Here is a 26,787-nt window from a genome sequence, read left to right as displayed (position 1 = left end):
AGATATTTAAAGGGATGATAAATACCTGTAGATATTTAAAGGGATGATAAATACCTGTAGATATTTAAAGGGATGATAAATACCCGTAGATATTTAAAGGGATGATAAATACCTGTAGATATTTAAAGGGATGATAAATACCTGTAGATATTTAAAGGGATGATAAATACCTGTAGATATTTAAAGGGATGATAAATACCTGTAGATATTTAAAGGGATGATAAATACCTGTAGATATTTAAAGGGATGATAAATACCTGTAGATATTTAAAGGGATGATAAATACCTGTAGATATTTAAAGGGATGATAAATACCTGTAGATATTTAAAGGGATGATAAATACCTGTAGATTTTTAAAGGGATGATAAATACCTGTAGATTTTTAAAGGGATGATAAATACCTGTAGATATTTAAAGGGATGATAAATACCTGTAGATTTTTTTAAATTAACATCACTTCAGTATTATCGGAGGTCAGAGTGACACAGGAAATACACGTGGTGTGAAACAGGAAACAGGAAGTACACAGCGTGTGAAACAGGAAGCAGGAAGTACACGGTGTGTTTACTGTGCTTACATCTTTCTTCCTGTTGCATCATTAACTGACCGTGTGTCTGTCTAAAGGTATTGAAGAGGCGTTCAAGACAGCCGCCACTGAGGTCAGTCTGCTGGCTGGAACCGATGAGTTCAACGCTACAGAGCTCTTTGGTGTCGGTAAGACTCTTCTTTCAGTAGTCTTTTTAGTCATTTTCCCCTCATGTATCTAAACATCAGGTTTCCTCCACTGTCAAACGCAACAGCGATTCTATTCAGCATGAATGTCCAGGTCAGGGTTACTTTCAGAATTGACCTCAAACAGTGGCCCAGTCTTCCCAGACAGCCCATTGATTTGTGAGGATATGTCTGTTCTAGTCAATATATTTCCATGGCCCAGTCCTCCAGCGCAGCCCATTGATTTGTGAGGATATGTCTGTTCTAGTCAATATATTTCCATGGCCCAGTCCTCCAGCGCAGCCCATTGATTTGTGAGGATATGTCTGTTCTAGTCAATATATTTCTATGGCCCAGTCCATCCTGGGCCCACTCGTCATTCTTTCTCATTCTGCATCAGGACAGGAAGAGAGCCAAGCATTCTGTAATCTTCTGCTCTCTGTGTCTGTTCCAATATCCTCAGTTAGCCAGGAGAAAAGAACCCATCAAATAAATAGCTAGGCTAGCACACTTATGCATCCTCCCATTCCCATCTTGTATGAGACAGAGACGGAGAGAGAGAGAGAATGGGGTGAAAGAGAAAGAGAGAGAGAGGGTGCAGAGGTGACTAACTAACTCTGTCTCTTCTAGACCCAGACAGCTGTAGGGAGAGATCCAGACTAACTAACTCTGTCTCTTCTAGACCCAGACAGCTGTAGGGAGAGATCCAGACTAACTAACTCTGTCTCTTCTAGACCCAGACAGCTGTAGGGAGAGATCCAGACTAACTCTGTCTCTTCTAGACCCAGACAGCTGTAGGGAGAGATCCAGACTAACTAACTCTGTCTCTTCTAGACCCAGACAGCTGTAGGGAGAGATCCAGACTAACTAACTCTGTCTCTTCTAGACCCAGACAGCTGTAGGGAGAGATCCAGACTAACTAACTCTGTCTCTTCTAGACCCAGACAGTTGTAGGGAGAGATCCAGACTAACTCTGTCTCTTCTAGACCCAGACAGCTGTAGGGAGAGATCCAGACTAACTCTCTATCTTCTAGAACCAGACGGCTGTAGGGAGAGATCCAGACCAACAAACTCTCTCTTCTAGATCCAGACAGCTGTAGGGAGAGATCCAGACTAACTCTGTCTCTTCTAGACCCAGACAGCTGTAGGGAGAGATCCAGACTAACTAACTCTGTCTCTTCTAGACACGGACAGCTGTAGGGAGAGATCCAGATTAACTAACTCTGTCTCTTCTAGACCCAGACTGCTGTAGGGAGAGATCCAGACTAACTCTGTCTCTTCTAGACCCAGACAGCTGTAGGGAGAGATCCAGACTAACTAACTCTGTCTCTTCTAGAACCAGACAGTTGTAGGGAGAGATCCAGACTAACAAACTCTCTCTTCTAGATCCAGACAGCTGTAGGGAGAGATCCAGACTAACTCTGTCTCTTCTAGACCCAGACAGCTGTAGGGAGAGATCCAGACTAACTAACTCTGTCTCTTCTAGACACGGACAGCTGTAGGGAGAGATCCAGATTAACTCTGTCTCTTCTAGACCCAGACAGCTGTAGGGAGAGATCCAGACTAACTAACTCTGTCTCTTCTAGACACGGACAGCTGTAGGGAGAGATCCAGATTAACTCTGTCTCTTCTAGACCCAGACAGCTGTAGGGAGAGATCCAGACTAACTAACTCTGTCTCTTCTAGACCCAGACAGCTGTAGATAGAGATCCAGACTAACTCTGTCTCTTCTAGACCCAGACAGCTGTAGGGAGAGATCCAGACTAACTAACTCTGTCTCTTCTAGACCCAGACAGTTGTAGGGAGAGATCCAGACTTACTCTGTCTCTTCTAGACCCAGACAGCTGTAGGGAGAGATCCAGATTAACTAACTCTGTCTCTTCTAGACCCAGACAGCTGTAGGGAGAGATCCAGACTAACTCTCTGTCTTCTAGACCCAGACGGCTGTAGGGAGAGATCCAGACTAACAAACTCTCTCTTCTAGATCCAGACAGCTGTAGGGAGAGATCCAGACTAACTCTGTCTCTTCTAGACCCAGACAGCTGTAGGGAGAGATCCAGACTAACTAACTCTGTCTCTTCTAGACCCAGACAGCTGTAGGGAGAGATCCAGACTAACTACCTCTGTCTCTTCTAGACCCAGACAGCTGTAGGGAGAGATCCAGACTAACTAACTCTGTCTCTTCTAGACCCAGACAGCTGTAGGGAGAGATCCAGACCAACTAACTCTGTCTCTTCTAGACACGGACAGCTGTAGGGAGAGATCCAGATTAACTCTGTCTCTTCTAGACCCAGACAGCTGTAGGGAGAGATCCAGACTAACTAACTCTGTCTCTTCTAGACCCAGACAGCTGTAGGGAGAGATCCAGACTAACTAACTCTGTCTCTTCTAGACCCAGACAGCTGTAGGGAGAGATCCAGACTAACTAACTCTGTCTCTTCTAGACCCAGACAGCTGTAGGGAGAGATCCAGACTAACTAACTCTGTCTCTTCTAGACCCAGACAGCTGTAGGGAGAGATCCAGACTAACTAACTCTGTCTCTTCTAGACACGGACAGCTGTAGGGAGAGATCCAGATTAACTCTGTCTCTTCTAGACCCAGACAGCTGTAGGGAGAGATCCAGACTAACTAACTCTGTCTCTTCTAGACCCAGACAGCTGTAGGGAGAGATCCAGACTAACTCTGTCTCTTCTAGACCCAGACAGCTGTAGGGAGAGATCCAGACTAACTAACTCTGTCTCTTCTAGACCCAGACAGCTGTAGGGAGAGATCCAGACTAACTAACTCTGTCTCTTCTAGACCCAGACAGCTGTAGGGAGAGATCCAGACTAACTAACTCTGTCTCTTCTAGACACGGACAGCTGTAGGGAGAGATCCAGATTAACTCTGTCTCTTCTAGACCCAGACAGCTGTAGGGAGAGATCCAGACTAACTAACTCTGTCTCTTCTAGACACGGACAGCTGTAGGGAGAGATCCAGATTAACTAACTCTGTCTCTTCTAGACCCAGACAGCTGTAGGGAGAGATCCAGACTAACTCTGTCTCTTCTAGACCCAGACAGCTGTAGGGAGAGATCCAGACTAACTAACTCTGTCTCTTCTAGACCCAGACAGTTGTAGGGAGAGATCCAGACTTACTCTGTCTCTTCTAGACCCAGACAGCTGTAGGGAGAGATCCAGACTAACTCTGTCTCTTCTAGACCCAGACAGCTGTAGGGAGAGATCCAGACTAACTCTCTGTCTTCTAGACCCAGACGGCTGTAGGGAGAGATCCAGACTAACAAACTCTCTTCTAGATCCAGACAGCTGTAGGGAGAGATCCAGACTAACTCTGTCTCTTCTAGACCCAGACAGCTGTAGGGAGAGATCCAGACTAACTAACTCTGTCTCTTCTAGACACGGACAGCTGTAGGGAGAGATCCAGATTAACTCTGTCTCTTCTAGACCCAGACAGCTGTAGGGAGAGATCCAGACTAACTAACTCTGTCTCTTCTAGACCCAGACAGCTGTAGGGAGAGATCCAGACTAACTAACTCTGTCTCTTCTAGACACGGACAGCTGTAGGGAGAGATCCAGATTAACTCTGTCTCTTCTAGACCCAGACAGCTGTAGGGAGAGATCCAGACTAACTCTGTCTCTTCTAGACCCAGACAGCTGTAGGGAGAGATCCAGACTAACTAACTCTGTCTCTTCTAGACCCAGACAGCTGTAGGGAGAGATCCAGACTAACTAACTCTGTCTCTTCTAGACACGGACAGCTGTAGGGAGAGATCCAGATTAACTAACTCTGTCTCTTCTAGACCCAGACAGCTGTAGGGAGAGATCCAGACTAACTCTGTCTCTTCTAGACCCAGACAGCTGTAGGGAGAGATCCAGACTAACTCTGTCTCTTCTAGACCCAGACAGCTGTAGGGAGAGATCCAGACTAGCTCTCTGTCTTCTAGACCCAGACGGCTGTAGGGAGAGATCCAGACTAACAAACTCTCTCTTCTAGATCCAGACAGCTGTAAGGAGAGATCCAGACTAACTCTGTCTCTTCTAGACCCAGACAGCTGTAGGGAGAGATCCAGAATAACTCTGTCTCTTCTAGACCCAGACAGCTGTAGGGAGAGATCCAGACTAACTCTCTGTCTTCTAGACCCAGACGGCTGTAGGGAGAGATCCAGACTAACAAACTCTCTCTTCTAGATCCAGACAGCTGTAGGGAGAGATCCAGACTAACTAACTCTGTCTCTTCTAGACACGGACAGCTGTAGGGAGAGATCCAGATTAACTCTGTCTCTTCTAGACCCAGACAGCTGTAGGGAGAGATCCAGACTAACTAACTCTGTCTCTTCTAGACCCAGACAGCTGTAGGGAGAGATCCAGACTAACTAACTCTGTCTCTTCTAGACCCAGACAGCTGTAGGGAGAGATCCAGACTAACTAACTCTGTCTCTTCTAGACCCAGACAGCTGTAGGGAGAGATCCAGACTAACTAACTCTGTCTCTTCTAGACCCAGACAGCTGTAGGGAGAGATCCAGACTAACTAACTCTGTCTCTTCTAGACACGGACAGCTGTAGGGAGAGATCCAGATTAACTCTGTCTCTTCTAGACCCAGACAGCTGTAGGGAGAGATCCAGACTAACTAACTCTGTCTCTTCTAGACCCAGACAGCTGTAGGGAGAGATCCAGACTAACTCTGTCTCTTCTAGACCCAGACAGCTGTAGGGAGAGATCCAGACTAACTAACTCTGTCTCTTCTAGACCCAGACAGCTGTAGGGAGAGATCCAGACTAACTAACTCTGTCTCTTCTAGACACGGACAGCTGTAGGGAGAGATCCAGATTAACTCTGTCTCTTCTAGACCCAGACAGCTGTAGGGAGAGATCCAGACTAACTAACTCTGTCTCTTCTAGACACGGACAGCTGTAGGGAGAGATCCAGATTAACTAACTCTGTCTCTTCTAGACCCAGACAGCTGTAGGGAGAGATCCAGACTAACTCTGTCTCTTCTAGACCCAGACAGTTGTAGGGAGAGATCCAGACTTACTCTGTCTCTTCTAGACCCAGACAGCTGTAGGGAGAGATCCAGACTAACTCTGTCTCTTCTAGACCCAGACAGCTGTAGGGAGAGATCCAGACTAACTCTCTGTCTTCTAGACCCAGACGGCTGTAGGGAGAGATCCAGACTAACAAACTCTCTTCTAGATCCAGACAGCTGTAGGGAGCGATCCAGACTAACTCTGTCTCTTCTAGACCCAGACAGCTGTAGGGAGAGATCCAGACTAACTAACTCTGTCTCTTCTAGACACGGACAGCTGTAGGGAGAGATCCAGATTAACTCTGTCTCTTCTAGACCCAGACAGCTGTAGGGAGAGATCCAGACTAACTAACTCTGTCTCTTCTAGACCCAGACAGCTGTAGGGAGAGATCCAGACTAACTAACTCTGTCTCTTCTAGACACGGACAGCTGTAGGGAGAGATCCAGATTAACTCTGTCTCTTCTAGACCCAGACAGCTGTAGGGAGAGATCCAGACTAACTCTGTCTCTTCTAGACCCAGACAGCTGTAGGGAGAGATCCAGACTAACTAACTCTGTCTCTTCTAGACCCAGACAGCTGTAGGGAGAGATCCAGACTAACTAACTCTGTCTCTTCTAGACACGGACAGCTGTAGGGAGAGATCCAGATTAACTAACTCTGTCTCTTCTAGACCCAGACAGCTGTAGGGAGAGATCCAGACTAACTCTGTCTCTTCTAGACCCAGACAGCTGTAGGGAGAGATCCAGACTAACTCTGTCTCTTCTAGACCCAGACAGCTGTAGGGAGAGATCCAGACTAGCTCTCTGTCTTCTAGACCCAGACGGCTGTAGGGAGAGATCCAGACTAACAAACTCTCTCTTCTAGATCCAGACAGCTGTAGGGAGAGATCCAGACTAACTCTGTCTCTTCTAGACCCAGACAGCTGTAGGGAGAGATCCAGACTAACTAACTCTGTCTCTTCTAGACCCAGACAGCTGTAGGGAGAGATCCAGACTAACTAACTCTGTCTCTTCTAGACCCAGACAGCTGTAGGGAGAGATCCTGACTAACTCTGTCTCTTCTAGACCCAGACAGCTGTAGGGAGAGATCCAGACTAACTAACTCTGTCTCTTCTAGACCCAGACAGCTGTAGGGAGAGATCCAAACTAACTAACTCTGTCTCTTCTAGACCCAGACAGCTGTAGGGAGAGATCCAGACTAACTAACTCTGTCTCTTCTAGACACGGACAGCTGTAGGGAGAGATCCAGATTAACTCTGTCTCTTCTAGACCCAGACAGCTGTAGGGAGAGATCCAGACTAACTCTGTCTCTTCTAGACCCAGACAGCTGTAGGGAGAGATCCAGACTAACTCTCTGTCTTCTAGACCCAGACGGCTGTAGGGAGAGATCCAGACTAACAAACTCTCTCTTCTAGATCCAGACAGCTGTAGGGAGAGATCCAGACTAACTCTGTCTCTTCTAGACCCAGACAGCTGTAGGGAGAGATCCAGACTAACTAACTCTGTCTCTTCTAGACCCAGACAACTGTAGGGAGAGATCCAGACTAACTAACTCTGTCTCTTCTAGACCCAGACAGCTGTAGGGAGAGATCCAGACTAACTAACTCTGTCTCTTCTAGACCCAGACAGCTGTAGGGAGAGATCCAGACTAACTAACTCTGTCTCTTCTAGACCCAGACAGCTGTAGGGAGAGATCCAGACTAACTAACTCTGTCTCTTCTAGACCCAGACAGCTGTAGGGAGAGATCCAGACTAACTCTGTCTCTTCTAGACCCAGACAGCTGTAGGGAGAGATCCAGACTAATTCTGTCTCTTCTAGACCCAGACAGCTGTAGGGAGAGATCCAGACTAACTAACTCTGTCTCTTCTAGACACGGACAGCTGTAGGGAGAGATCCAGACTAACTAACTCTGTCTCTTCTAGACATGGACAGCTGTAGGGAGAGATCCAGGCTAACTCTGTCTCTTCTAGACCCAGACAGCTGTAGGGAGAGATCCAGACTAACTCTGTCTCTTCTAGACCCAGACAGCTGTAGGGAGAGATCCAGACTAACTCTGTCTCTTCTAGACCCAGACAGCTGTAGGGAGAGATCCAGACTAGCTCTCTGTCTTCTAGACCCAGACGGCTGTAGGGAGAGATCCAGACTAACAAACTCTCTCTTCTAGATCCAGACAGCTGTAGGGAGAGATCCAGACTAACTAACTCTGTCTCTTCTAGACACGGACAGCTGTAGGGAGAGATCCAGATTAACTCTGTCTCTTCTAGACCCAGACAGCTGTAGGGAGAGATCCAGACTAACTAACTCTGTCTCTTCTAGACCCAGACAGCTGTAGGGAGAGATCCAGACTAACTAACTCTGTCTCTTCTAGACCCAGACAGCTGTAGGGAGAGATCCAGACTAACTAACTCTGTCTCTTCTAGACCCAGACAGCTGTAGGGAGAGATCCAGACTAACTAACTCTGTCTCTTCTAGACCCAGACAGCTGTAGGGAGAGATCCAGACTAACTAACTCTGTCTCTTCTAGACACGGACAGCTGTAGGGAGAGATCCAGATTAACTCTGTCTCTTCTAGACCCAGACAGCTGTAGGGAGAGATCCAGACTAACTAACTCTGTCTCTTCTAGACCCAGACAGCTGTAGGGAGAGATCCAGACTAACTCTGTCTCTTCTAGACCCAGACAGCTGTAGGGAGAGATCCAGACTAACTAACTCTGTCTCTTCTAGACCCAGACAGCTGTAGGGAGAGATCCAGACTAACTAACTCTGTCTCTTCTAGACACGGACAGCTGTAGGGAGAGATCCAGATTAACTCTGTCTCTTCTAGACCCAGACAGCTGTAGGGAGAGATCCAGACTAACTAACTCTGTCTCTTCTAGACACGGACAGCTGTAGGGAGAGATCCAGATTAACTAACTCTGTCTCTTCTAGACCCAGACAGCTGTAGGGAGAGATCCAGACTAACTCTGTCTCTTCTAGACCCAGACAGTTGTAGGGAGAGATCCAGACTTACTCTGTCTCTTCTAGACCCAGACAGCTGTAGGGAGAGATCCAGACTAACTCTGTCTCTTCTAGACCCAGACAGCTGTAGGGAGAGATCCAGACTAACTCTCTGTCTTCTAGACCCAGACGGCTGTAGGGAGAGATCCAGACTAACAAACTCTCTTCTAGATCCAGACAGCTGTAGGGAGCGATCCAGACTAACTCTGTCTCTTCTAGACCCAGACAGCTGTAGGGAGAGATCCAGACTAACTAACTCTGTCTCTTCTAGACACGGACAGCTGTAGGGAGAGATCCAGATTAACTCTGTCTCTTCTAGACCCAGACAGCTGTAGGGAGAGATCCAGACTAACTAACTCTGTCTCTTCTAGACCCAGACAGCTGTAGGGAGAGATCCAGACTAACTAACTCTGTCTCTTCTAGACACGGACAGCTGTAGGGAGAGATCCAGATTATCTCTGTCTCTTCTAGACCCAGACAGCTGTAGGGAGAGATCCAGACTAACTCTGTCTCTTCTAGACCCAGACAGCTGTAGGGAGAGATCCAGACTAACTAACTCTGTCTCTTCTAGACCCAGACAGCTGTAGGGAGAGATCCAGACTAACTAACTCTGTCTCTTCTAGACACGGACAGCTGTAGGGAGAGATCCAGATTAACTAACTCTGTCTCTTCTAGACCCAGACAGCTGTAGGGAGAGATCCAGACTAACTCTGTCTCTTCTAGACCCAGACAGCTGTAGGGAGAGATCCAGACTAACTCTGTCTCTTCTAGACCCAGACAGCTGTAGGGAGAGATCCAGACTAGCTCTCTGTCTTCTAGACCCAGACGGCTGTAGGGAGAGATCCAGACTAACAAACTCTCTCTTCTAGATCCAGACAGCTGTAGGGAGAGATCCAGACTAACTCTGTCTCTTCTAGACCCAGACAGCTGTAGGGAGAGATCCAGACTAACTAACTCTGTCTCTTCTAGACACGGACAGCTGTAGGGAGAGATCCAGATTAACTCTGTCTCTTCTAGACCCAGACAGCTGTAGGGAGAGATCCAGACTAACTAACTCTGTCTCTTCTAGACCCAGACAGCTGTAGGGAGAGATCCTGACTAACTCTGTCTCTTCTAGACCCAGACAGCTGTAGGGAGAGATCCAGACTAACTAACTCTGTCTCTTCTAGACCCAGACAGCTGTAGGGAGAGATCCAAACTAACTAACTCTGTCTCTTCTAGACCCAGACAGCTGTAGGGAGAGATCCAGACTAACTAACTCTGTCTCTTCTAGACACGGACAGCTGTAGGGAGAGATCCAGATTAACTCTGTCTCTTCTAGACCCAGACAGCTGTAGGGAGAGATCCAGACTAACTCTGTCTCTTCTAGATTCAGACAGCTGTAGGGAGAGACCCAGACTAACTCTCTGTCTTCTAGACCCAGACGGCTGTAGGGAGAGATCCAGACTAACAAACTCTCTCTTCTAGATCCAGACAGCTGTAGGGAGAGATCCAGACTAACTCTGTCTCTTCTAGACCCAGACAGCTGTAGGGAGAGATCCAGACTAACTAACTCTGTCTCTTCTAGACCCAGACAACTGTAGGGAGAGATCCAGACTAACTAACTCTGTCTCTTCTAGACCCAGACAGCTGTAGGGAGAGATCCAGACTAACTAACTCTGTCTCTTCTAGACCCAGACAGCTGTAGGGAGAGATCCAGACTAACTAACTCTGTCTCTTCTAGACCCAGACAGCTGTAGGGAGAGATCCAGACTAACTAACTCTGTCTCTTCTAGACCCAGACAGCTGTAGGGAGAGATCCAGACTAACTCTGTCTCTTCTAGACCCAGACAGCTGTAGGGAGAGATCCAGACTAATTCTGTCTCTTCTAGACCCAGACAGCTGTAGGGAGAGATCCAGACTAACTAACTCTGTCTCTTCTAGACACGGACAGCTGTAGGGAGAGATCCAGACTAACTAACTCTGTCTCTTCTAGACACGGACAGCTGTAGGGAGAGATCCAGGCTAACTCTGTCTCTTCTAGACCCAGACAGCTGTAGGGAGAGATCCAGACTAACTCTGTCTCTTCTAGACCCAGACAGCTGTAGGGAGAGATCCAGACTAACTCTGTCTCTTCTAGACCCAGACAGCTGTAGGGAGAGATCCAGACTAGCTCTCTGTCTTCTAGACCCAGACGGCTGTAGGGAGAGATCCAGACTAACAAACTCTCTCTTCTAGATCCAGACAGCTGTAGGGAGAGATCCAGACTAACTAACTCTGTCTCTTCTAGACACAGACAGCTGTAGGGAGAGATCCAGATTAACTCTGTCTCTTCTAGACCCAGACAGCTGTAGGGAGAGATCCAGACTAACTAACTCTGTCTCTTCTAGACACGGACAGCTGTAGGGAGAGATCCAGATTAACTCTGTCTCTTCTAGACCCAGACAGCTGTAGGGAGAGATCCAGACTAACTAACTCTGTCTCTTCTAGACCCAGACAGCTGTAGGGAGAGATCCAGACTAACTCTGTCTCTTCTAGACCCAGACAGCTGTAGGGAGAGATCCAGACTAACTAACTCTGTCTCTTCTAGACCCAGACAGCTGTAGGGAGAGATCCAGACTAACTAACTCTGTCTCTTCTAGACCCAGACAGCTGTAGGGAGAGATCCAGACTAACTAACTCTGTCTCTTCTAGACACGGACAGCTGTAGGGAGAGATCCAGATTAACTCTGTCTCTTCTAGACCCAGACAGCTGTAGGGAGAGATCCAGACTAACTCTGTCTCTTCTAGACCCAGACAGCTGTAGGGAGAGATCCAGACTAACTCTATGTCTTCTAGACCCAGACGGCTGTAGGGAGAGATCCAGACTAACTAACTCTGTCTCTTCTAGACCCAGACAGCTGTAGGGAGAGATCCAGACTAACTAACTCTGTCTCTTCTAGACCCAGACAGCTGTAGGGAGAGATCCAGACTAACTAACTCTGTCTCTTCTAGACCCAGACAGCTGTAGGGAGAGATCCAGACTAACTAACTCTGTCTCTTCTAGACCCAGACAGCTGTAGGGAGAGATCCAGACTAACTAACTCTGTCTCTTCTAGACCCAGACAGCTGTAGGGAGAGATCCAGACTAACTAACTCTGTCTCTTCTAGACCCAGACAGCTGTAGGGAGAGATCCAGACTAACTAACTCTGTCTCTTCTAGACACGGACAGCTGTAGGGAGAGATCCAGATTAACTCTGTCTCTTCTAGACCCAGACAGCTGTAGGGAGAGATCCAGACTAACTAACTCTGTCTCTTCTAGACCCAGACAGCTGTAGGGAGAGATCCAGACTAACTCTGTCTCTTCTAGACCCAGACAGCTGTAGGGAGAGATCCAGACTAACTAACTCTGTCTCTTCTAGACCCAGACAGCTGTAGGGAGAGATCCAGACTAACTAACTCTGTCTCTTCTAGACACGGACAGCTGTAGGGAGAGATCCAGATTAACTCTGTCTCTTCTAGACCCAGACAGCTGTAGGGAGAGATCCAGACTAACTAACTCTGTCTCTTCTAGACACGGACAGCTGTAGGGAGAGATCCAGATTAACTAACTCTGTCTCTTCTAGACCCAGACAGCTGTAGGGAGAGATCCAGACTAACTCTGTCTCTTCTAGACCCAGACAGTTGTAGGGAGAGATCCAGACTTACTCTGTCTCTTCTAGACCCAGACAGCTGTAGGGAGAGATCCAGACTAACTCTGTCTCTTCTAGACCCAGACAGCTGTAGGGAGAGATCCAGACTAACTCTCTGTCTTCTAGACCCAGACGGCTGTAGGGAGAGATCCAGACTAACAAACTCTCTTCTAGATCCAGACAGCTGTAGGGAGCGATCCAGACTAACTCTGTCTCTTCTAGACCCAGACAGCTGTAGGGAGAGATCCAGACTAACTAACTCTGTCTCTTCTAGACACGGACAGCTGTAGGGAGAGATCCAGATTAACTCTGTCTCTTCTAGACCCAGACAGCTGTAGGGAGAGATCCAGACTAACTAACTCTGTCTCTTCTAGACCCAGACAGCTGTAGGGAGAGATCCAGACTAACTAACTCTGTCTCTTCTAGACACGGACAGCTGTAGGGAGAGATCCAGATTAACTCTGTCTCTTCTAGACCCAGACAGCTGTAGGGAGAGATCCAGACTAACTCTGTCTCTTCTAGACCCAGACAGCTGTAGGGAGAGATCCAGACTAACTAACTCTGTCTCTTCTAGACCCAGACAGCTGTAGGGAGAGATCCAGACTAACTAACTCTGTCTCTTCTAGACACGGACAGCTGTAGGGAGAGATCCAGATTAACTAACTCTGTCTCTTCTAGACCCAGACAGCTGTAGGGAGAGATCCAGACTAACTCTGTCTCTTCTAGACCCAGACAGCTGTAGGGAGAGATCCAGACTAACTCTGTCTCTTCTAGACCCAGACAGCTGTAGGGAGAGATCCAGACTAGCTCTCTGTCTTCTAGACCCAGACGGCTGTAGGGAGAGATCCAGACTAACAAACTCTCTCTTCTAGATCCAGACAGCTGTAGGGAGAGATCCAGACTAACTCTGTCTCTTCTAGACCCAGACAGCTGTAGGGAGAGATCCAGACTAACTAACTCTGTCTCTTCTAGACACGGACAGCTGTAGGGAGAGATCCAGATTAACTCTGTCTCTTCTAGACCCAGACAGCTGTAGGGAGAGATCCAGACTAACTAACTCTGTCTCTTCTAGACCCAGACAGCTGTAGGGAGAGATCCTGACTAACTCTGTCTCTTCTAGACCCAGACAGCTGTAGGGAGAGATCCAGACTAACTAACTCTGTCTCTTCTAGACCCAGACAGCTGTAGGGAGAGATCCAGACTAACTAACTCTGTCTCTTCTAGACCCAGACAGCTGTAGGGAGAGATCCAGACTAACTAACTCTGTCTCTTCTAGACACGGACAGCTGTAGGGAGAGATCCAGATTAACTCTGTCTCTTCTAGACCCAGACAGCTGTAGGGAGAGATCCAGACTAACTCTGTCTCTTCTAGACCCAGACAGCTGTAGGGAGAGATCCAGACTAACTCTCTGTCTTCTAGACCCAGACGGCTGTAGGGAGAGATCCAGACTAACAAACTCTCTCTTCTAGATCCAGACAGCTGTAGGGAGAGATCCAGACTAACTCTGTCTCTTCTAGACCCAGACAGCTGTAGGGAGAGATCCAGACTAACTAACTCTGTCTCTTCTAGACCCAGACAACTGTAGGGAGAGATCCAGACTAACTAACTCTGTCTCTTCTAGACCCAGACAGCTGTAGGGAGAGATCCAGACTAACTAACTCTGTCTCTTCTAGACCCAGACAGCTGTAGGGAGAGATCCAGACTAACTAACTCTGTCTCTTCTAGACCCAGACAGCTGTAGGGAGAGATCCAGACTAACTAACTCTGTCTCTTCTAGACCCAGACAGCTGTAGGGAGAGATCCAGACTAACTCTGTCTCTTCTAGACCCAGACAGCTGTAGGGAGAGATCCAGACTAATTCTGTCTCTTCTAGACCCAGACAGCTGTAGGGAGAGATCCAGACTAACTAACTCTGTCTCTTCTAGACACGGACAGCTGTAGGGAGAGATCCAGACTAACTAACTCTGTCTCTTCTAGACACGGACAGCTGTAGGGAGAGATCCAGGCTAACTCTGTCTCTTCTAGACCCAGACAGCTGTAGGGAGAGATCCAGACTAACTCTGTCTCTTCTAGACCCAGACAGCTGTAGGGAGAGATCCAGACTAACTCTGTCTCTTCTAGACCCAGACAGCTGTAGGGAGAGATCCAGACTAGCTCTCTGTCTTCTAGACCCAGACGGCTGTAGGGAGAGATCCAGACTAACAAACTCTCTCTTCTAGATCCAGACAGCTGTAGGGAGAGATCCAGACTAACTAACTCTGTCTCTTCTAGACACGGACAGCTGTAGGGAGAGATCCAGATTAACTCTGTCTCTTCTAGACCCAGACAGCTGTAGGGAGAGATCCAGACTAACTAACTCTGTCTCTTCTAGACCCAGACAGCTGTAGGGAGAGATCCAGACTAACTAACTCTGTCTCTTCTAGACCCAGACAGCTGTAGGGAGAGATCCAGACTACTAACTCTGTCTCTTCTAGACCCAGACAGCTGTAGGGAGAGATCCAGACTAACTAACTCTGTCTCTTCTAGACCCAGACAGCTGTAGGGAGAGATCCAGACTAACTAACTCTGTCTCTTCTAGACACGGACAGCTGTAGGGAGAGATCCAGATTAACTCTGTCTCTTCTAGACCCAGACAGCTGTAGGGAGAGATCCAGACTAACTAACTCTGTCTCTTCTAGACCCAGACAGCTGTAGGGAGAGATCCAGACTAACTCTGTCTCTTCTAGACCCAGACAGCTGTAGGGAGAGATCCAGACTAACTAACTCTGTCTCTTCTAGACCCAGACAGCTGTAGGGAGAGATCCAGACTAACTAACTCTGTCTCTTCTAGACACGGACAGCTGTAGGGAGAGATCCAGATTAACTCTGTCTCTTCTAGACCCAGACAGCTGTAGGGAGAGATCCAGACTAACTAACTCTGTCTCTTCTAGACACGGACAGCTGTAGGGAGAGATCCAGATTAACTACTCTGTCTCTTCTAGACCCAGACAGCTGTAGGGAGGGATCCAGACTAACTCTGTCTCTTCTAGACCCAGACAGTTGTAGGGAGAGATCCAGACTACTCTGTCTCTCTAAGACCCAGACAGCTGTAGGGAGAGATCCAGACTAACTCTGTCTCTTCTAGACCCAGACAGCTGTAGGGAGAGATCCAGACTAACTCTCTGTCTTCTAGACCCAGACGGCTGTAGGGAGAGATCCAGACTAACAACTCTCTTCTAGATCCAGACAGCTGTAGGGAGCGATCCAGACTAACTACTCTGTCTCTCTAGACCCAGACAGCTGTAGGGAGAGATCCAGACTAACTAACTCTGTCTCTTCTAGACACGGACAGCTGTAGGGAGAGATCCAGACTAATTAACTCTGTCTCTTCTAGACCCAGACAGCTGTAGGGAGAGATCCAGACTAACTAACTCTGTCTCTTCTAGACCCAGACAGCTGTAGGGAGAGATCCAGACTAACTCTGTCTCTTCTAGACCCAGACAGCTGTAGGGAGAGATCCAGACTAACTCTGTCTCTTCTAGACCCAGACAGCTGTAGGGAGAGATCCAGACTAACTCTCTGTCTTCTAGACCCAGACAGCTGTAGGGAGAGATCCAGACTAACTAACTCTCTCTTCTAGACCCAGACAGCTGTAGGGAGAGATCCAGACTAACTCTGTCTCTTCTAGACCCAGACAGCTGTAGGGAGAGATCCAGACTAACTCTCTGTCTCTTCTAGACCCAGACAGCTGTAGGGAGAGATCCAGACTAACTCTGTCTCTTCTAGACCCAGACAGCTGTAGGGAGAGATCCAGACTAACTAACTCTGTCTCTTCTAGACCCAGACAGCTGTAGGGAGAGATCCAGACTAACTCTGTCTCTTCTAGACCCAGACAGCTGTAGGGAGAGATCCCCAGACTAACTAAACTCTGTCTCTTCCTACGGACCCCAGAACAGCTGTAGGGAGAGATCCAGAACTAACTCTGTCTCTTCTAGACCCAGACAGATGTAGGGAGAGATCCAGATACTAACTCTGTCTTCTAGACCCAGACAGCTGTAGGGAGAGATCCAGACTAAACTCTGTCTCTTCTAGACCAGACAGCTGTAGGGAGAGATCCAGACTAACTCTGTCTCTTCTAGACACAGACAGCTGTAGGGAGCGATCCAGACTAACAAAGCGTCTCTTCTAGACACAGGACAGTGTAGGGAGAGATCCGAAACTAACTCTGTCTCTTCTAGACCCAGACAGCTGTAGGGAGAGATCCAGATCTAACTCTGTCTCTTCTAGACCCCAGACAGTTGTAGGGAGAGATCCAGACTAACTCTGTCTCTTCTAGACCCAGACAGATGTAGGGAGAGATCCAGACTACTACTCTGTCTCTTCTAGACCCAGACAGCTGTAGGGAGAGATCCAGACTAACTCTCTGTCTTCTAGACCCAGACAGCTGTAGGGAGAGATCCAGACTAACTAACTCCTGTCTTCTAGACCACGGACAGCTTGTAGGGAGAGATCCAGACTAACAACTCTGTCTCTTCTAGACCAGACAGCTGTAGGGAGAGATCCAGCTAACTCTGTCCTCTTCTAGACCAGACAGCTGTAGGGAGAGATCCAGACTAACTCTGTCTCTTCTAGACCCAGACAGCTGTAGGGAGAGATCCAGATAACTACTCTGTCTCTTCTAGACCCAGACAGCTGTAGGAGAGATCCAGACTAACTAACTCTGTCTCTTCTAGACCCAGACGCTGTAGGGAGAGATCCAGACCAACTAACTCTGTCTCTTCTAGACACAGACAGCTGTAGGGAGAGATCCAGACTAACTCTGTCTCTTCTAGACCCAGACAGCTGTAGGGAGAGATCCAGACTAACTCTGTCTTCTTCTAGACCCAGACAGCTGTAGGGAGAGATCCAGACTAACTAACTCTGTCTCTTCTAGACACGGACAGCTGTAGGGAGAGATCCAGATAACTAACTCTGTCTCTTCTAGACCCAGACAGCTGTAGGGAGAGATCCAGATTAACTAACTCTGTCTCTTCTAGACCCAGACAGCTGTAGGGGAGAGATCCAGACTAACTCTGTCTCTTCTAGACCCAGACAGCTGTAGGAGAGATCCAGGACTAACTCTGTCTCTTCTAGACCCAGACAGCTGTAGGGAGAGATCCAGACTAGCTCTCTGTCTTCTAGACCCAGACGGCTGTAGGGAGAGATCCAGACTAACAAACTCTCTCTTCTAGATCCAGACAGCTGTAGGAGAGATCCAGACTAACTCTGTCTCTTCTAGACCCAGACAGCTGTAGGAGAGATCCAGACTAACTAACTCTGTCTTCTAGACACGGACAGCTGTAGGAGAGATCCAGATTAACTCTGTCTCTTCTAGACCCAAAAACAGCTGTAGGGAGAGATCCAGACTAACTAACTCTGTCTCTTCTAGACCAGACAGCTGTAGGGAGAGATCCTGACTAACTCTGTCTCTTCTAGACCCAGACAGCTGTAGGGAGAGATCCAGACTAACTAACTCTGTCTCTTCTAGACCCAGAGGGCTGTAGGGAGAGATCCAAACTAACTAACTCTGTCTCTTCTAGACCCAGACAGCTGTAGGGAGAGATCCAGACTAACTAACTCTGTCTCTTCTAGACACGGACAGCTGTAGGGAGAGATCCAGATTAACTCTGTCTCTTCTAGACCCAGACAGCTGTAGGGAGAGATCCAGACTAACTCTGTCTCTTCTAGACCCAGACAGCTGTAGGGAGAGATCCAGACTAACTCTCTGTCTTCTAGACCCAGACGGCTGTAGGGAGAGATCCAGACTAACAAACTCTCTCTTCTAGATCCAGACAGCTGTAGGGAGAGATCCAGACTAACTCTGTCTCTTCTAGACCCAGACAGCTGTAGGGAGAGATCCAGACTAACTAACTCTGTCTCTTCTAGACCCAGACAACTGTAGGGAGAGATCCAGACTAACTAACTCTGTCTCTTCTAGACCCAGACAGCTGTAGGGAGAGATCCAGACTAACTAACTCTGTCTCTTCTAGACCCAGACAGCTGTAGGGAGAGATCCAGACTAACTAACTCTGTCTCTTCTAGACCCAGACAGCTGTAGGGAGAGATCCAGACTAACTAACTCTGTCTCTTCTAGACCCAGACAGCTGTAGGGAGAGATCCAGACTAACTCTGTCTCTTCTAGACCCAGACAGCTGTAGGGAGAGATCCAGACTAATTCTGTCTCTTCTAGACCCAGACAGCTGTAGGGAGAGATCCAGACTAACTAACTCTGTCTCTTCTAGACACGGACAGCTGTAGGGAGAGATCCAGACTAACTAACTCTGTCTCTTCTAGACACGGACAGCTGTAGGGAGAGATCCAGGCTAACTCTGTCTCTTCTAGACCCAGACAGCTGTAGGGAGAGATCCAGACTAACTCTGTCTCTTCTAGACCCAGACAGCTGTAGGGAGAGATCCAGACTAACTCTGTCTCTTCTAGACCCAGACAGCTGTAGGGAGAGATCCAGACTAGCTCTCTGTCTTCTAGACCCAGACGGCTGTAGGGAGAGATCCAGACTAACAAACTCTCTCTTCTAGATCCAGACAGCTGTAGGGAGAGATCCAGACTAACTAACTCTGTCTCTTCTAGACACGGACAGCTGTAGGGAGAGATCCAGATTAACTCTGTCTCTTCTAGACCCAGACAGCTGTAGGGAGAGATCCAGACTAACTAACTCTGTCTCTTCTAGACCCAGACAGCTGTAGGGAGAGATCCAGACTAACTAACTCTGTCTCTTCTAGACCCAGACAGCTGTAGGGAGAGATCCAGACTAACTAACTCTGTCTCTTCTAGACCCAGACAGCTGTAGGGAGAGATCCAGACTAACTAACTCTGTCTCTTCTAGACCCAGACAGCTGTAGGGAGAGATCCAGACTAACTAACTCTGTCTCTTCTAGACACGGACAGCTGTAGGGAGAGATCCAGATTAACTCTGTCTCTTCTAGACCCAGACAGCTGTAGGGAGAGATCCAGACTAACTAACTCTGTCTCTTCTAGACCCAGACAGCTGTAGGGAGAGATCCAGACTAACTCTGTCTCTTCTAGACCCAGACAGCTGTAGGGAGAGATCCAGACTAACTAACTCTGTCTCTTCTAGACCCAGACAGCTGTAGGGAGAGATCCAGACTAACTAACTCTGTCTCTTCTAGACACGGACAGCTGTAGGGAGAGATCCAGATTAACTCTGTCTCTTCTAGACCCAGACAGCTGTAGGGAGAGATCCAGACTAACTAACTCTGTCTCTTCTAGACACGGACAGCTGTAGGGAGAGATCCAGATTAACTAACTCTGTCTCTTCTAGACCCAGACAGCTGTAGGGAGAGATCCAGACTAACTCTGTCTCTTCTAGACCCAGACAGTTGTAGGGAGAGATCCAGACTTACTCTGTCTCTTCTAGACCCAGACAGCTGTAGGGAGAGATCCAGACTAACTCTGTCTCTTCTAGACCCAGACAGCTGTAGGGAGAGATCCAGACTAACTCTCTGTCTTCTAGACCCAGACGGCTGTAGGGAGAGATCCAGACTAACAAACTCTCTTCTAGATCCAGACAGCTGTAGGGAGCGATCCAGACTAACTCTGTCTCTTCTAGACCCAGACAGCTGTAGGGAGAGATCCAGACTAACTAACTCTGTCTCTTCTAGACACGGACAGCTGTAGGGAGAGATCCAGACTAACTCTGTCTCTTCTAGCCACAGACGGCTGTAGGGAGAGATCCAGACTAACAAACTCTCTGTTCTAGATCCAGACAGCTGTAGGGAGAGATCCAGACTAACTCTGTCTCTTCTAGACCCAGACAGCTGTAGGGAGAGATCCAGACTAACTAACTCTGTCTCTTCTAGACCCAGACAACTGTAGGGAGAGATCCAGACTAACTAACTCTGTCTCTTCTAGACCCAGACAGCTGTAGGGAGAGATCCAGACTAACTAACTCTGTCTCTTCTAGACCCAGACAGCTGTAGGGAGAGATCCAGACTAACTAACTCTGTCTCTTCTAGACCCAGACAGCTGTAGGGAGAGATCCAGACTAACTCTGTCTCTTCTAGACCCAGACAGCTGTAGGGAGAGATCCAGGCTAACTCTGTCTCTTCTAGACCCAGACAGCTGTAGGGAGAGATCCAGACTAACTAACTCTGTCTCTTCTAGACCCAGACAGCTGTAGGGAGAGATCCAGACTAACTAACTCTGTCTCTTCTAGACACGGACAGCTGTAGGGAGAGATCCAGGCTAACTCTGTCTCTTCTAGACCCAGACAGCTGTAGGGAGAGATCCAGACTAACTAACTCTGTCTCTTCTAGACCCAGACAGCTGTAGGGAGAGATCCAGACTAACTCTGTCTCTTCTAGACCCAGACAGCTGTAGGGAGAGATCCAGACTAATTCTGTCTCTTCTAGACCCAGACAGCTGTAGGGAGAGATCCAGACTAACTAACTCTGTCTCTTCTAGAGCCAGACAGCTGTAGGGAGAGATCCAGACTAACTAACTCTGTCTCTTCTAGACACGGACAGCTGTAGGGAGAGATCCAGACTAACTCTGTCTCTTCTAGACCCAGACAGCTGTAGGGAGAGATCCAGACTAACTCTGTCTCTTCTAAACCCAGACAGCTGTAGGGAGAGATCAAGACTAACTAACACTGTCTCTTCTAGACCCAGACAGCTGTAGGGAGAGATCCAGGCTAACTCTGTCTCTGTCTCTAATGTCTTCTAGACACGGACAGCTGTAGGGAGAGATCCAGACTAACTAACTCTGTCTCTTCTAGACCCAGACAGCTGTAGGGAGAGATCCAGACTAACTAACTCTGTCTCTGTCTCTAATGTCTTCTAGACACGGGCAGCTGTAGGGAGAGATCCAGACTAACTAACTCTGTCTCTGTCTCTAATGTCTTCTAGACACCGACAGCTGTAGGGAGAGATCCAGACTAACTCTGTCTCTGTCTCTAATGTCTTCTAGACACCGACAGCTGTATGGAGAGATCCAGACTAACTCTGTCTCTGTCTCTAATGTCTTCTAGACACGGACAGCTCTAGGGAGAGATCCAGACTAACTCTGTCTCTGTCTCTAATGTCTTCTAGACCCAGACAGCTGTAGGGAGAGATCCAGACTAACTCTGTCTCTGTCTCTAATGTCTTCTAGACACGGACAGCTGTAGGGAGAGATCCAGACTAACTCTGTCTCTGTCTCTAATGTCTTCTAGACCCAGACAGCTGTAGGGAGAGATCCAGACTAACTCTGTCTCTGTCTCTAATGTCTTCTAGACACGGACAGCTGTGAACGCTGGATGAACTGTAAGTCTGAGTTTCTGAAGAAATACATGACCAAGGTCTCCAACGACCTCCCCAGCTGCCCCTGCTCCTACCCCACCGAGGTGGCCTACAGCACGGCCGACGTCCCCGACCCCACCACACGCCGGGACTTCCGCTGGAAAGACGCCAGCGGCCCCAAGGAGAAACTAGAGATCTACAAACCCACGGCCCGGTGCTGCATCCGCTCCATGTTAACTCTAGAGTCCACTACTCTGGCCGCACAGCACTGCTGCTACAATGACAACATGAAGCTCATCACCCGGGGTAAAGGAGCAGGAACACCCAACCTCATCAGCAACGAGTTCTCTGCTGACCTCCACTACAAGGTCGACGTCCTGCCCTGGATCATCTGTAAGGGGGACTGGAGTCGTTATAACCAGGTCAGGCCTCCTAACAACGGGCAGAAGTGTCCAGACAACCCCCTGGATGAGGATTACCACAAACAGGTGGAGGACGCTCGAGAGTTTTAGAACTGGAGAGATGAACATGAGAAAGAGGAGAAAGAGAGAGAGAAAAAAAACGAAAACGATCTGAGAAATGTTTATGAATCTGGTACTTCAATTGGTGCTTCAAACCATCCATGAGTGTTTTTAGACTTTGGAACTAGGTGCCATATGAACAGGACTGTCTGTTGATCAGCCAAAGTGATGAAGAGACAACTCGGTGCCATATGAACAGGACTGTCTGTTGATCAGCCAACGTGATGAAGACGAGGAACTGTTCTCGTCTTCATCATAATCACAGTCTATTAAGTCATGTCTTTATTTCTATGACATATCAAATCAAATTATATTCAAAGTCAAACTGTATGATGGATTTTTGACAAATATTTTTTCTGATAATAATTCTATAAATGTTTGGTTTAAAAGGGATAGCTTGGTGTAGCTTCATAAAAAGGGAAAATTACTTTTCATGTTTTAGATTTGTATTGTAAGTTTTTAGTTTGTTTCTGATTGGCCAAAAGGAGAGCACAGGGATTCTTAATTGGCTGAATGATCAGATCCAAATCTCCATGTTTTGAGTCGCACCCTCCTAACCTATCAGAATAGAGAGAGAGAGATCCCTGACCTATCAGAAGAGAGAGAGAGAGAGAGAGAGACATCCCTGACCTATCAGAAGAGAGAGAGAGAGACATCCCTGACCTATCAGAAGAGAGAGAGCGAGACATCCCTGACCTATCAGAAGAGAGAGAGCGAGACATCCCTGACCTATCAGAAGAGAGAGAGCGAGACATCCCTGACCTATCAGAAGAGAGAGAGCGAGACATCCCTGACCTATCAGAAGAGAGAGAGCGAGACATCCCTGACCTATCAGAAGTGAGAGAGAAAGATATCCCTGACCTATCAGAAGAGAGAGAGACAGAGAAGATCCCTGACCTATCAGAAGCGAGAGACAGAGAGAGAGATCCCTGACCTATCAGAAGAGAGACAGAGAGAGACATCCCTGACCTATCAGAAGAGAGAGAGAGACAGAGAAGATCTCTGACCTATCAGAAGAGTGACAGAGAGAGACATCCCTGACCTATCAGAAGAGAGAGAGAGACAGAAGATTCCTGACCTATCAGAAGAGTGACAGAGAGAGACATCCCTGACCTATCAGAAGAGAGACAGAGAGAGACAGAGAAGATCCCTGACCTATCAGAATAGGTCAATTGTAACTGAGTGTAAAGGAGTCTTGTAACATCCAGAATCTACAGAGCGATGGGTTAGCATTCTGCTCATTGGTAGCTGTAATATTCAGGTTAGCATTCTGCTCATTGGTAGCTGTAATATTCAGGTTAGCATTCTGCTCATTGGTAGCTGTAATATTCAGGTTAGCACTCTGCTCATTGGTAGCTGTAATATTCAGGTTAGCATTCTGCTCATTGGTAGCTGTAATATTCAGGTTAGCATTCTGCTCATTGGTAGCTGTAATATTCAGGTTAGCATTCTGCTCATTGGTAGCTGTAATATTCCGGTTAGCATTCTGCTCATTGGTAGCTGTAATATTCCGGTTAGCATTCTGCTCATTGGTAGCTGTAATATTCCGGTTAGCATTCTGCTCATTGGTAGGTGTAATATTCCGGTTAGCATTCTGCTCATTGGTAGCTGTAATATTCAGGTTAGCATTCTGCTCATTGGTAGCTGTATTAGCATGCTGTTTTTCTTCTTCTTTACCCAATCTCCCCTCTTCCGTATCGATTCCTCCCTCCAGATCATTATCTCCGGTATAAAAAACCCACGTTATTTTTTGTAGAGTATTTATTAAACTGTAGATTTATGTCCCAAAATGTTGGGTGTCCATGATCGTTGTCGTTGATTGGTTTCTGACTAGATGCTAACTTGAGATGGGACCCGCACTCAAACGAAATCATCACGATTGGCTTAAATCGTTCATTGATTGATATTGATCAGAGATCTTTTTTTCAGCCAAAAACTTGGATTGAGCCGCTCATCTCAAGTTAGGATTCGGCCCAAAAAAGAAAACAAGAATAGGAAATGTGTGAATACAGCTGTACGGGAAAAAAAGATTGTGATATAAATGTTTAAATAAAAAATGTTTAAATAAAAAACATGAAGTAAAATGTAAGAGATAATGCACTTCCTATATTTTATTTGTTCTCTTAGTTTTATCTGTCAATTTATAATGACGATCTGTGCATAATGTGGAGTAGCCAGATTATACAGTCAGTAAAAAGAGGAATAAGCAGAACCCAACCTCTGAGCTTTTGTCACTTCTAGGTTAGACTACTGCAATGCTCTATTTTCCGGCTACCCGGATAAAGCACTAAATAAACTTCAGTTAGTGCTAAATACGGCTGCTAGAATCCTGACTAGAACCAAAAAATTTGATCATATTACTCCAGTGCTAGCCTCTCTACACTGGCTTCCTGTCAAAGCAAGGGCTGATTTCAAGGTTTTACTGCTAACCTACAAAGCATTACATGGGCTTGCTCCTACCTATCTCTCTGATTTGGTCCTGCCGTACATACCTATACGTACGCTACGGTCACAAGACGCAGGCCTCCTAATTGTCCCTAGAATTTCTAAGCAAACAGCTGGAGGCAGGGCTTTCTCCTATAGAGCTCCATTTTTATGGAACGGTCTGCCTACCCATGTCAGAGACGCAAACTCGGTCTCAACCTTTAAGTCTTTACTGAAGACTCATCTCTTCAGTGGGTCATATGATTGAGTGTAGTCTGGCCCAGGAGTGGGAAGGTGAACGGAAAGGCTCTGGAGCAACGAACCGCCCTTGCTGTCTCTGCCTGGCCGGTTCCCCTCTTTCCACTGGGATTCTCTGCCTCTAACCCTATTACAGGGGCTGAGTCACTGGCTTGCTGGGGCTCTCTCATGCCGTCCCTGGAGGGGGTGCGTCACCTGAGTGGGTTGATTCACTGTTGTGGTCATCCTGTCTGGGTTGGCGCCCCCCCCCCCCCCCCCCCTTGGGTTGTGCCGTGGCGGAGATCTTTGTGGGCTATACTCAGCCTTGTCTCAGGATGGTAAGTTGGTGGTTGAAGATATCCCTCTAGTGGTGTGGGGGCTGTGCTTTGGCAAAGTGGGTGGGGTAATATCCTTCCTGTTTGGCCCTGTCCGGGGGTGTCCTCGGATGGGGCCACAGTGTCTCCTGACCCCTCCTGTCTCAGCCTCCAGTATTTATGCTGCAGTAGTTTATGTGTCGGGGGGCTGGGGTCAGTTTGTTATATCTGGAGTACTTCTCCTGTCCTATTCGGTGTCCTGTGTGAATCTAAGTGTGCGTTCTCTAATTCTCTCCTTCTCTCTTTCTTTCTCTCTCTCGGAGGACCTGAGCCCTAGGACCATGCCCCAGGACTACCTGACATGATGACTCCTTGCTGTCCCCAGTCCACCTGGCCATGCTGCTGTTCCAGTTTCAACTGACCTGAGCCCTAGGACCATGCCCCAGGACTACCTGACATGATGACTCCTTGCTGTCCCCAGTCTACCTGGCCATGCTGCTGCTCCAGTTTCAACTTCCACCTGACTGTGCTGCTGCTCCAGTTTCAACTGTTCTGCCTTATTATTATTCGACCATGCTGGTCATTTATGAACATTGAACATCTTGACCATGTTCTGTTATAATCTCCACCCGGCACAGCCAGAAGAGGACTGGCCACCCCACATAGCCTGGTTCCTCTCTAGGTTTCTTCCTAGGTATTGGCCTTTCTAGGGAGTTTTTCCTAGCCACCGTGCTTCTCCACCTGCATTGCTTGCTGTTTGGGGTTTTAGGCTGGGTTTCTGTACAGCACTTTGAGATATCAGCTGATGTACGAAGGGCTATATAAATAAATTTGATTTGATTTGATTTGAGCTTATTATAGAATAGGACTATTATCAAGTTTGTTTTAGGAATTAGGATGCCTTGTTATTAGGATGACTTGTTATTGGGATGACTTGTTATTGGGATGACTTGTTATTGGGATGACTTATTATTGGGATGACTTGTCTTGTTTTTAAGATGACTGGTTATTAGATGACTTGTTATTGGGATGACTTGTTATTGGGATGACTTGTCTTGTTTTTAAGATGACTGGTTATTAGGATGACTTGTTATTGGGATGCCTTGTTATTGGGATGCCTTGTTATTAGGATGACTTGTTATTGGGATGACTTGTTATTGGGATGCCTTGTTATTAGGATGCCTTGTTATTAGGATGACTTGTTATTGGGATGACTTGTTATTGGGATGCCTTGTTATTGGGATGACTTGTTATTGGGATGACTTGTCTTGTTTTTAAGATGACTGGTTATTAGGATGACTTGTTATTGGGATGACTTGTTATTGGGATGACTTGTCTTGTTTTTAAGATGACTGGTTATTAGGATGACTTGTTATTGGGATGACTTGTTATTGGGATGCCTTGTTATTGGGATGACTTGTTATTGGGATGCCTTGTTATTGGGATGACTTGTTATTGGGATGACTTGTCTTGTTTTTAAGATGACTTGTTATTAGGATGACTTGTTATTGGGATGACTTGTTATTGGGATGCCTTGTTATTGGGATGACTTGTTATTGGGATGACTTGTCTTGTTTTTAAGATGACTGGTTATTAGGATGACTTGTTATTGGGATGACTTGTTATTGG

At 47.3% G+C, this 26,787-nt stretch overlaps 1 protein-coding gene across 2 annotated transcripts in view; it reads left to right on the top strand.

The window, feature by feature from the left end:
- The window catches only part of LOC109884263 (isthmin-1), a 69,763-nt gene extending 45,493 nt beyond the window's left edge, over nucleotides 1-24,270 (top strand). For both annotated transcript variants that reach the window (XM_031815695.1, XM_031815696.1), the window contains 2 exons: nucleotides 626-715; nucleotides 21,657-24,270. In XM_031815695.1, coding sequence (XP_031671555.1) covers nucleotides 626-715; nucleotides 21,657-22,174 — 608 coding nt within the window. In that variant the 3' untranslated portion in view covers nucleotides 22,175-24,270. The remainder of the gene's footprint in view (nucleotides 1-625; nucleotides 716-21,656) is intronic.
- Nucleotides 24,271-26,787: the final 2,517 nt, after the last annotated feature.

Source organism: Oncorhynchus kisutch, unplaced genomic scaffold (genome assembly GCF_002021735.2).
Source record: "Oncorhynchus kisutch isolate 150728-3 unplaced genomic scaffold, Okis_V2 scaffold496, whole genome shotgun sequence".
NCBI classification, from domain to species: domain Eukaryota; kingdom Metazoa; phylum Chordata; class Actinopteri; order Salmoniformes; family Salmonidae; genus Oncorhynchus; species Oncorhynchus kisutch.
Note: the sequence above shows the minus strand (reverse complement) of the source record. Positions and strands in the feature narration are given on the sequence as shown.